This window comes from Dysidea avara, chromosome 1 (assembly GCF_963678975.1).
Source record: "Dysidea avara chromosome 1, odDysAvar1.4, whole genome shotgun sequence".
Taxonomy (NCBI): domain Eukaryota; kingdom Metazoa; phylum Porifera; class Demospongiae; order Dictyoceratida; family Dysideidae; genus Dysidea; species Dysidea avara.
In genome coordinates this window covers 6455531-6468012 of record NC_089272.1, presented here as the reverse complement: position 1 = coordinate 6468012, position 12482 = coordinate 6455531, and the positions used below count along the sequence as shown (strand labels likewise).

Below are 12482 nucleotides of genomic sequence, written 5' to 3'. Positions count from 1 at the left end.
AAAGGAATGATTGACTAACATTTAAGTTCTAGAAGCCAAGAACTTTTGAAGTTACAGTGCTATAAAGTGGGAACAACAGAAAAATTGATTCGTACAGTGACAATACAAAAATGTACTACAGGTGCTTAATTAAATGACCAGAACTTATGAATGCAGTACTCTACCGAGATGAAACTTACACCACTGAGTCCATGAAAAGGTAAATCCACTGAAAGAGTTTTCTCTTCCAGGTCTGTCCTACAACCAGCGTGACGGTGAAAATGTGACAATAAAAATTTTAAAAAGCCAACAACAACAGCAACAATGAACTGCTCAAGGCAAACTAAAGCTGTCTCCTTGGGAGTAAAAAAGTTTGAACTTCTCTTATTTGGGGATCATAATGATACTAAGGATTTGCCATTATCACCTTCCTTCATTGTGAAATAAACACTCAAAATTTCAATTTTGTAATTATTTCACCCTTTGTGTTTATTGCATCCTACCATAAAATTGTGCTAACTGGGGGGTTGTTCCAGTTCTGATCACAAATGTATATTCAAAATGGTGGTATACACACTGTTATGGAAGAACTAAATCTGAATACTTCTGATACAGTTCTTTGTGTGGATAAATCTTACTATGTAGCTAAAAAGCTCACCTATTAGAAACTGTTGAATTTCTAAGGATACTATTATTAATTATGCTGTTTGCATTGACCTGTTACTACCTATATATGGCATTAATTGTGTTGAACAGTTGTACACAATTCCACCATGCATTGTTAAAATCAATAACAACAGTGAAAGTAGAAAAAATCTCACAATCGCTCAGCACTAATTGCTAGTGGAATTTTTTCACAGTATTATGCTCAATCTCTGTGAATACTGATTCTGGTTTGTAATTTAACAACTAAACTGCATATTATACATAGAAGTATCTTCTCAACAGTTTTATAGGCTTTTCACAAATTCTCTCAACAAAGCCTTAAGGTGCTGCTCATTTTAATTCACATATCTATTGGACATGTCCCCTTTAAAATCAAAGGGATCATAGCCTTTCCCTGATAGACTACAAGGCCTGTTGTGCTATTTTCCAACTATTAAATGCCTGAAAATCCTAATGGGAATGCCACTCACAACATTTGTAGAGTTGCTACACCTGTATTTAAATTGAAAAATAAAACTACTTTCGATCCAAAGCTTAACTGTGCAGAAACATAACACAGGTTTTATGTTTAATACTTTTGCTCATATGGGTGTGTATGGACAAACATAGCTAAGTTGATAGATGGGTACACACACATTTTTTCATGACAACAACTCCAGGGAAACCAGGTGCATGCTCACAGCCAAATGTGGGCACATGCCTGGTATAAATAGTTGGACACTCCTTGTGCCTTGCATCATTTATGGGCTCCTGTATATAGTGTGGGATGTCATCAACTTTGATATCATACAGTACTGTATAGTAGGGATCGATTTGCCAGTTCATGGTGAACAGACTGCCCGTCTTCATAACTTATACCAGTCGTGAGCTATGATTGAATAAATAAGCACCTGCACTGTTAACTGAGATGGTCATAGCACACTTAATCAGCAGCACGCCCATGGGGTGAAGGCATACTTTCAGTATATTATGGTGTGTGAAGCACACAAGACAAGCAGTGTGACTGTATTTTGGTGTACATGACACTAAGATTTGTAAACGAAAAGCCATTTTCTGCTGCTATGGATGATTCTAGTGTTAAAAATTAGGTATTCTGTGGCATCTTTTATCAATTTGATGTAATAGGATGGATATAAAATCATCATACTATTGATTTTATGTGTTATCATACAGTACAATAGTAACTGTATAGTATGGACCACAAAGGAGTAGGCATGGCCCACGAAATAATATCACCCAAATCCAGCCTCAATTTTCTCTGACGACGATGAATCAGTATTGGTTAGGTAAAACGAAGCCCAAGCAAGCTTTCAGATCGACCCGAAACGCTTTCAATAAGTTGCTACGGAATTTAAAAGATATATATTCAACGGAATTTTCTACTGACTGAGTAACTGGCTGACTGATGCCTTCAGACAAGCGTAACTCGATAACGGCTAAGGCTATGGGGTTGATTTTTTCACTGTTCGACGTCGCTTTGGCCCGACAGGTACCTTTTGGCATACTGCTGTACGTACAATGCATTCTTCATGGACTTACAAGTGTCCTCCTTTGTGTCCCATTCATCTTTGCTGACAGCGAAAGGTGTCGATTTGGTGGTAGCACATGATGGCTTCCCTTCATAACGGAAATCGTCCGTATTTTTCATAGTGGCTATTTTGATTGCAGAGGTGCTTTTCAAACTGTTCTTGATTTGTACTGCTGTGTAATGGGTTGAACATAGCCAACAACAAAAGCGTAATGGATACTTCACTTTTCAGACAATAATTAATATAATTTGGGCATGTGGCACTATTCTTTCTTTTCGTATGTGCGTAATGGGTTGAGCATAGCTGACAACGAAGCATAATGAATACTTCACTTTTCACATAATAATTGATATAGCTGGGGTGTGCGTTGCCATTTCAGATATGGTATGCATGGGTTCATTAATCATAATAAAATTATTTACAAAGAAAGTTAACAAACAAATACATGAAAAAATTTGGTATTTTTAACTAGAAAGGGGACAATAGCACATTGATAAAAAGTACTGACACAAGTTGGAGTAGTCCATGATATTAAATCACCGTAAAACAATAAGAAGTGTTATATCCCTACTGTGCATTTCCATTATGGTATCTTGAGCACATTGATGTGCTATGGTCCCTACTCTAGTTGAAAATTCTAATGTACTTGTAAATTAAGTATAAACTTATTTTGTGCTAAGCCATTGCACAAACAGTTAAAATCAATGCACAAAGTTGTATCACATTAGCTCATAGAACTTCCTTTAGATAAAACATATTCAAATAATAAAAATATCATGCCATCAGAAACCAGACAACATTACAGAGATGAAAATATTGTAACAGAGATGAAAATTTGTGCGTTGATGATCAGTGAGGCCAGAACATGTCTTAGGGTAGAACATGTAAGCCTTAGTTAAGTGAAATTAAAACCCTCAATTAAACTCCAGGCTTGGTGAAGACATGGGGCCAAGTACATGTAAAAGTACTTAAGTAAAGTACAAGTACTTTTGAGTTTTTGAAGTATAAGTATAAGTACTCCAACTGAAATCACAAGAGCACTTAAGTAAAGTACAAGTACATACCAGAAGTATTTAAGTGAAGTACAAGTACAGTAGCAAAATTTATGCAGCCGTGCATAATAACTTAAACTTGAGGTACAAACATGCAAGGTACAGTTTTATATTCACAGAACCATTACATGGCACAAAAATAATCATTTAATTTTAAATTAATATAAGTCTACTATACTTAGGTTTAAATTATTTTCCTATGATGCTAAATAACCACTTAAGTGGGGCAAATGATACAGGTACTGAAAGAACATCTTTTGCCAAAATGACAAGGTAAGGATATGCTTTGCGATTATCCTTCCAAAAAGCTTTCAGGGTTGGTTTTGTATTTTTTGGTACACATGCATGGGTTTACAAGTAGTTATCAAGTTCAGCATTTAAAGTAATTTCAGTTATCACAGTTGAGTTGTCTTCTTCACAAGGAGTGGTGTCTGACATAGAAGGATGCATGCACTATAAATGATAAATAATTACCTAGTGCTACCACCAACTTAAAAAGTCCCTCGTTACAGTAGTTGCATGTACAGTAGCTTTACAGTCTCAAACTTCAGGAATTGCAAGGACAACAGGTACTTTCAGATTTTCGTCAACCATTCTCTTCTACTCTCAATATAAACAGCAGCATTGTTTTATGCCAGAATTCCAACCAGAAAAACAAATGGTTGTGACTACATGATACATAGTAAGGTTGTAAAAAGTACTAATGAAGTTGAAAACTACAACCGCATCAAATTCATTTTCATTGACCCTCACTGTGTACAAACTACAATGTTTGCGGTACTTAAAAGTACTTACAAGTACTTTAAGTACTCAATCACTTGGAAAAATACTTGAGTATAAGTACAAGTACATTGCAGTAATTAAGAAAGTATTAAAGTAAAGTACAAGTACTTTCAAACTTGTGCTTAAGTGTACTTACGTAAGTATAAGTACTCATGTAGTTGGCCTCATGTCTGGCTTGGTGATATAGGTTTTACATACATTTTGAAAGAAATGTTTAAGTAGAGATTTGAAAGTAGTAAGTTGCTGACTGACTAATGGTGTGGTGTACTGTTTGTAGATTGTTGACTTTCCAGGAATGTAACACAAATTACAGAAGTGCAGATGATGTAGTTGGGGTGAGCCTGAGCGAGCCCCACACTAGCGAGTCTACATAGGGTGGTCACATGCACTAACAATTACAAGAAAAAATGAATCATTTTCATAAATGGTTGGTATGGCCGTTATTGTCAGAAACACAGTACAATGACACAAATTGCTTACTTCATATGATATTACATTCCCTCCATAACCTGTGGAGTGATCTTCAATCCTCTCGCATACTGTTGTTCCAGGTACGGAGAATAACGGGGTAAATTTACTAATGCTCCACATTTGGTTGGTACGGTGATTAAAGTCATGGAGAATACCGAATTGAGTTTACTAATACTCTATATTTAGTTGGTACGTATTTTCGACATTCTATATTTGGTTGGTACGGCTTAAAACGATTGGTACGTCATGATGTTGCTTAAAACTTTCCACACGAGCGGAATACCAACACAAAGGCAGTTTACTACTCTCACGTGGCCAGATCGCTTTGTTTTTTCTCCTTGTCATTGGGTAGGGAGAAAAAACGGTCTGGAACAGTTCAAATCCAGGATCTATGAATCCCACAATCCTCTTGACATGTTACAAGGCTACGTCATAAGTATACGAAGAAGAGAAAAGCAGGACAGAGGAAGCAATTCATATTTCAGGTACAGGAAACTATAAGCGCCTGCTCCAAAAACAGAGCATGCGCAGGTGTTTATAATTTTTAATTGAGAAAGCACACAACAATAATACAACATAAGGGTTAAATTCATAACTGTTTAACTATTATTAAAGCTATATATAGCTCTTCATTTCAATGCATTCATATGTCATCTTTTGCCACAACTAGCTATCCTCTTCTTCCCTTATGACTCCACAAACCCTCTCATCATAAAAACTTTCTTGCTGGTTTATTATTGTCCTCACTGATACTCCATGTCCATCTAAAGAGTTGTTGGTTCCCATGTAACTGATACTCTACCCACAGACTTTCTTCGCATCCGTCTTTGATCAAATCAACTGTGATGATGAAATGTCAACATAAGCATAAGGTGTTCTGCAAGTGTTTTATAATGTACAACTAGCTAGCTGTAAGCAATTTAACAGGCCATTAAAATTAAAAGCACTTAAGCCTCTTGTACTAAGTTAAACACTGATTTAGCCATTGCCTGTCAACCCTCAGTTTATTCATACATACTCTTGATCTATCATCAGGCTCGCCCCTCATGCTTTTAGCATCTGTCTAGTTTTTCACAATAATACTATGACATTAACGACAAGTGGTTGACTTTGATAATAAAGCTGTCACGTGCTATCCATCCTTTCCTGAATGCACAAGAGTTTTGTTCAGCTACACATGTATGATTACACTATTATTAGTGTGACCAATATGGTGTGCATCAGCGTTGAAACCGGGTCACTACTGCTGACCTGGATGACCCACTGACCCAGATTTGACCCGGATGTGACCCGGATTAATTAAAGCCGAGACGTGCAATAAGAGCTATGTTTCAGCTAGTCTCGAGCGAGCGAGACTACGTTTTGAGCGTTCAATTCGTGTTCAGTAAATATTGCAACTTCAGTCTAGCTGTAGGTTGAAGACAAAAAAAAAAAAAGGTAATCACCTACTGACAATAGCTACCCCTCACCATAGATACCCTCAGTTTCGTGCTACATACTGCACTTACTAATAAATGGGCGTGGCTGAGCGTATGTTGGTAACGTGATAAGTGGGTGTGGCTCACAAAAGAGCTATGCGATAACGTTCATAAGTTTCCACGTCGTCAAACGAACAATTTCATTTCTCACGTGATCCAATCCAGGTCAGACCCGGATAATTTGTAAACCGGGTCGGACCCAGATGACCCGGAGAAAATGTGACCCGGTTGATCCGACCCGGTTTCAACACTGGTGTGCATATTACTCTTATAAGGATGTGTCAGTTTGGACAACAATATCACACCGGTGTTAGTGTGTTGTGATCACTACTGCATTTACAGTGTGTAAATCCCTTTGCTATATTGTTGCTGTACAAATGACATTTATTCCTGTTCCAATGGTCTAGCGCTACAACTCCAAGATTATTAAAAGCTGAAACTTCAGCTCTCCACTCCAGACCTTTGTTACTATGGATACCAGAGAAGCAATACAATGGTATTCAAGGAATTTGCAAAAATATGACTGGTTTTTACTCGGCAGGCCACAACTGCCTCCAGCCAAGCAAAACTCGAATATGGTGGTTAAGGCTACATCCTAACTTCTTGATGTTGCTTCAGCCTGAGACATCCTTTTTGCCAAGTTAACTACAGCAGATATAGTGTACGCATCATGGACTTGTTCTCCTTTGTGTCCCATTTCTTTCTCCATTACCCTGGTCAATTAATAAGTGAACCAGTGAACTGGGTAAATTTCACCTTTATTCATAAGGTAACTTTACACTATACATCAATTTGATGGAATGAATGTACAAAATCATCCACTAAAGCTTCTTTTGAAAATGTTAAAGAAATGTCGAAGCTTTGTTACAAATGTCATGTCAACAATTAATGAACATAATCGATGGTTCTTAGGGATATGTGCACTGTAGTAAAAACTCCTACACTTTGTTATACTGTGGCTCCAGCATAACCATTGTTTAAGCTACAACTACACAAAAAAGGAAAAGCAGTTTGCACAAGGAGTAACAATACCTGTGTAACTGGTTTAACAAGTTAGTATTCATGGTAACAAAGCAATGGTGGGGTGCAGCAACATCTGAAAGTTACACAGCTGAACAAAGCTTATTTATCTCAATTGTAAGGGTTTTTGCCTTCCCTGTAAGCCCTAAACTTCGCCTGCAAAGCTTATTGCGACAGAACTACTTCAAGACTCAATGATTTAAGACTCTAACGATTTAAAACAGCATACACCTTTTATACCAGAACATCAGGTGACTATATTACAACATCAGATGACTATGTTACATCATCAGGTGACTATATTAATTAATATTTACATGTACAATAACAGCAAACTCAGTAAAGCCAGGTGCTGCTGCTAAAGTGAGGTCCGCTTTGTTACACATCCCCTCCGATGATTAAGCTCACCCCGAGCTCTGGTTGTCATTTGATTTCCAGCTCCGTAAATTGTGTGGGAACATCTTGAACCATCTTGAGGAACCGATGATAGTCTGGTTGTGCCTCTTAGTGCTAACTTGCGCATTCTAAATTTCTTCTTCTTTGAAGGTACTGTTTCAGCTGGTTCACCAGTTATCTTTAGTTGTGGTTGACTCTAATTTTCTACCCACTTGGGTAGTTGTCCAGGTTTAGATCTTTTATTTCCATACCAATAGTATGTGCAAGGAAATGACAATGGACAATTCTCGACTCTCATTTGGTGAACCTGTAATGGTGGATCATCTGGGAAATACACTTTAACAATGGTCACATCTGGGTCATCCCTTGAAATAACTCGAAAAGGGCCACGCCAAGGCTGAGACAGTTTGCGTAATTTGCCAGTCTCCTCTGAAGGGAAATAAACAAACACCCAGTCCCCAACTTTGTACCTTGGGTTGGTAGCTACCTTGTCATATTGATGTTTGTATTTATGCTGAGCTTCCCGATTTTCCTTTGCTGCCATAGTCCTTGCTGAAGAAAGCATCTCAACTAATTGTTCTCAATAATCACTGATGTCAACAGGCTGGTGTGAAATGGTTGGCACTAGTGTTGTTTGGTTGGTGAGCGGCAGTCATAGCCGAACAATAAATAAGAAGGCTTCTCACCTGTGGAACTATGGGGAGTGTTATGATAGGCCCATAAAGCCCCTGGAAGGTAATTGTCCCATTGAGATCCAAACTTAGCTGCCTGTTTCCGCAGTATTGCTTTAAATGTTCTGTTTAACCTCTCTATCATGCCATCACACTGTGGATGATGGGCAATTGTTGTATTCAACTTTTTAATTCCTAGTAGCCCACAAACATCCTGCATTAAAGTTGACAAAATAGTAGTTCCTCTATCAGACAATAAGGCTTCTGGTACTCCACATAGTGGTACAACCTCCTCTGCTAATAGTCGAGCTATTCTTTCAGCCTTCTGATCCGGTGTAGGAAACGCCATAGGCCATTTTGTAAATAGGTTTTGAAAAACTATTAAATACTTGTTTCCCCTAGTGGTTAGAGGAAGTTCCATAATATCAACTCCAACAATCTGGAAGGGATGATCAACAGCAATTGGCTTTAGGGGTGGAATTGATTTCTGTTCTGATCTTACCATAATAGTACACTGAGGGCAGCTTCTAACATAATCCATTAGGTCCTTATACATTTGGTTCCACCTCCACCTTCTAGAAATCATCTTAAAAAGTCGTGGACCAGAAAAATGACCAGCTAGGACTCCAGCATGATGTTCTTCCATAAGCTGTTGCTTCAGTGAGGTAGGAACACTATCTGAGGTAATTTTCCTTGCTTAGAATTCAAACAGTATAGTATATTGTCTGACATGGTAAACCTCTGTGCTAAAGTGATCACTTCTTGTGCCTGCTGCCCATTCTCAGGTAACACACCATCTCTTAAATACAGCATCAGCTCAGGATCTGCTAACTGTTGTGAACTAAAACTATTAGAATCAGTTGTGTCATCAGTGGGCTGTTTATTTAGAAGATCAACAATATTTTCTGGTATCCTGCTTGAGGCAATCTTGGTTACTTGTACTTCTAGTTCTCCATCCTCTTTCTCTGGTGCAAGTAATTTGGGAAAGTGCATCAGCATGACAATTTTCCTTCCCAGCTCTGTGTATAATCTCTAATCTTCCAACACCACTACCATGAATCTTGCTCCACCATTGAGCATGCTTGCTAGTGAGACTAGGGGTCCATACAAGTAATACCGAAAGTGGGTGATTCCCCATACTACTGCCAACGTCTCCAATTCTGTAACTAGACAATTCTTCTCAGACTTTGAGAGAGAGCAACTAGAATATGCTAGGGGATGCAACTTCCAAGTTCTGGTGCAGTTATTAAACAAGACTTGAGATGGTTAAAGGCAGACTCGCATTCTGTTTTCCAGTAGTGTAGTGCATCCTTCCTTGTTAGGGCATACTACAGCTGTGCTAAGGACGAGTAGCCTTTGACAAATCTCCTGTAATGTGATGTTAACCCTAAAAATTGCCTAAGCTCTTTCAATGTTGTAGGAACTGGAAAGTTTTTCACTGCTTCTATGTTCTTAATATTGGGTTTAAAACCACTAGGAATGACAAGAAGTCCTAATACTCCACTTCTGAACAGCAGAACCTACATTTCTTCTTGAATAAGTTTCAAGTCTGCCTCCTTCAAACGCTCAAATACTCTTTACAGGTTGATCAAATGATCACTGAATGTTCTGGAAAACACAATAATGTCCTCCAAATACACATCCACAAATCCCTGTTCAGTGTCCTTCTTTAAACCAACAGCAAATTCTGCATTAACCTTTGAAAAACAGAAGGCACATTCTTGATGCCAAAGGACATAACACAAAATTCATACAATCCTCTATGAGTCACAAAAGCTGTCTTCTCCCAGCTAGAAGCACCCACTCTAATCTGCCAGTAGCCAGACTTCAAATCTAACGTTGTGAAGCTAGTACTTGGACTGACCCAATTTGTCTAGCAGATCATCTATCCGTGGCAGCGGAAACACCTCAGGCTTGGTAATTGCATTGAATGCTCTATAAATGACACAAAATCTTAATGAGCCATCATGCTTCCTTACTAACACTATGGAGCTTGCCCATGGGCACTTTGATACCCATATAACTCCTTCCTCTTGCATCTTGCTCAGCTGTACAACAATCTCCTCTCAAGCTGCAAATGGAACTCGTTGTGCTGCTTGCTTGATAGGAGTCACACCATTAGTGTTTATGTTGAACTCTACCAGACTGGTCTCTGCTCTTTCTTCTTCAGCAATTGAAAACATGTGATGATACTCCTCTAGGGTGGTAAGTAGCTTGTCCGTTTCTGCCAAAGACAACACCTGAGAATTAGAAGAACATTTCACCTGTTTCCTTAATCTTGCTTCCTCCAGTGAATGTGCTCATTTGAAAAAGTTCGAACATTCATCACACACGAATCATCCTTCCCCTCAGAATGATGACTACCAATCTCATCTGCCTTGGAATGAATCAGATCAAGTTTAGCGGCCTTCCCCAAACACATACCTTCCTTAAGCACCTGAGTATACAAGCTAGTGTTAAACACAATAATAGGTGCACTACCACTTCCATCATTCCTTATTAGACAATCATTTACCATAAGTGTGTCATGCCAGGACTGGCCAAGTTCCAACATAAGGTAAGTAGTATTTGTTGACTCCTCAACTTCTACCTGAACCAAAGCTGAACTATCAGCAGATAAGTGAACAGTCTGGATAAGACTGATCCTGGCTTCCTTGTTCTTTCTCTTCTTCACCTTACTCTGATCTGTAGCTGGAAGAACTGATTGGACATCAGGATGGTAAGTAACAATATTTAGCTTACAACACACATTCTCAGAAAGTAGTAATGCAACAGGTGCATCTAACTTAACATACACTTTTTCACACATTGACCAAATTTGATCTGTAAGTCCAGTTGTCCATCCAACAATGGTTGGTGCCCATAAGTACAAACAGTTCTATCAGGTGGTTTAAACTGCTCCCTTTTAATTCCACAAGCTGTAACAATTTCTTGGAATGCAGTTCCACTAAGTATCGTAATGTCAGAGCCAGTATCTATAATTCCTCTGATTGGTAGTACCTCAATCTGTACCTCAATGCTCTTAGTCTGCGTAACTTCCTTTTGTTGGACTGTGGACACTGAGGCCTCAATCGGTGGGAAAAAAGAATCAACCAACTTCGAAAAATTGTTTGTAGATATCTCTATGGGTTTGTCTTCAGTTCTGACTACCCAGTTTTTCCTTCCATGACTCTCACTCTTGTTAGCTTTACAATCATGAGCAAGGTGATCAGGACTATCACATACATAACATCTGACCTGCCTTTGAAATGGAAAATTGTTTTCTTGTAACCCTTTTTTGTTGTTGCATCCTGCCGTTGACTACTTATGTTGGTCTGTGGGTATGAAAACTCTTTAGTATACTGTTTTTTCCCCTTCAATTCTGCGAGCTATTCTCTCTTCATTTTTTGCAGCTTTGCAAAGCTCTTTATAGCTTGGGCTCCGGAGATAGCTGGAGCTTTACTAACGAGATCAATTCACAGGCCATTCTGTAGTTTACCATACAGTAACACATCTCTAGTTTCTGCTGACATACAGTAGGGTCATGACCAAACGTCAGCTGAAATGTGCATTCCAACCTTCTGATGAAGTCAGAAACACTCTCAGATTCCTTTTGAGTGATGTGTCTAAAATCTATAGCTCACAATGTTTTACTGCTAGGATCTAATCATACTCTCAATCCAGAAATAGCTAACTTGTAAGTATTATGTTCAGATTGACTCATCAGATTCCACTCAAGTAAAGCTCTACCACACAAATATCCAGCCAATTGCATAAGTGCTTCACTATCAGTATAGTTATTCCAGGATGCAGCTCTTTCCAATGTTGGTGACCAATCATCAAAACGGGTTTCAGCATCTTCCCAAGTGAAAGTATCTATTTGGAGGGGCTTTACCTTGATGCTGCATTGAAGTGTCACTCAATGAGACTGGGGGAGCTGCTTGTGTTACTGAAGGGCTACTAGAGATAGCAGTAATCATGTGCATCCCAGGGCATGGCACATTCCAAACTTAGGGCATCATTGTAGACACAGTCCTTGCAGGATTACTAGAGACAATACTAGGTAGCCCTGTATGAAATGACACAGAAGGTAAAACAACTGGTTGGGGGTACCTGTAAAGGTGGACCTGACTCCATTGTTGGCGGCATATGAGACTGCCCAAGTAGCTTCGATGACATTGTGACTCCATTGCTGGCAGGCTTGTCAACAACAGTGGTTACATGTTGAGGAAGAAACCAAACAGTTTGATTGGGAAACAAGGTATCTCTGTGGAGATCAATAGTAGAGGAGGGTAAGGGCCTGCTAACATTAGTGGCTCTGCTAGAGTGTCAAGACAGCACAGTCTGCTCAGTTACAAGCGACACAGTCACAGCACCCTTCGTTCCTGTCTGTTTCTATAGAAACTCTAGTTCATTGTCCTTCTCCCACAAAGCATAATCAAACTGACAGATCTGATC

General features: G+C 38.8%; 2 protein-coding genes across 9 annotated transcripts in view; both read right to left on the bottom strand.

Moving 5' to 3' along the window:
* LOC136238580 (uncharacterized) overlaps nt 1-7501 on the bottom strand; it is a 75962-nt gene extending 68461 nt beyond the window's left edge. Inside the window, exon 1 of the mRNA XM_066029467.1 lies at nt 7387-7501. Within this exon, the coding sequence (XP_065885539.1) occupies nt 7387-7501 (115 nt within the window). The remainder of the gene's footprint in view (nt 1-7386) is intronic.
* The window catches only part of LOC136254412 (N-alpha-acetyltransferase 50-like), an 854489-nt gene that overhangs the window by 226383 nt on the left and 615624 nt on the right, over nt 1-12482 (bottom strand). The gene's annotated exons all lie outside the window — the stretch shown is intronic.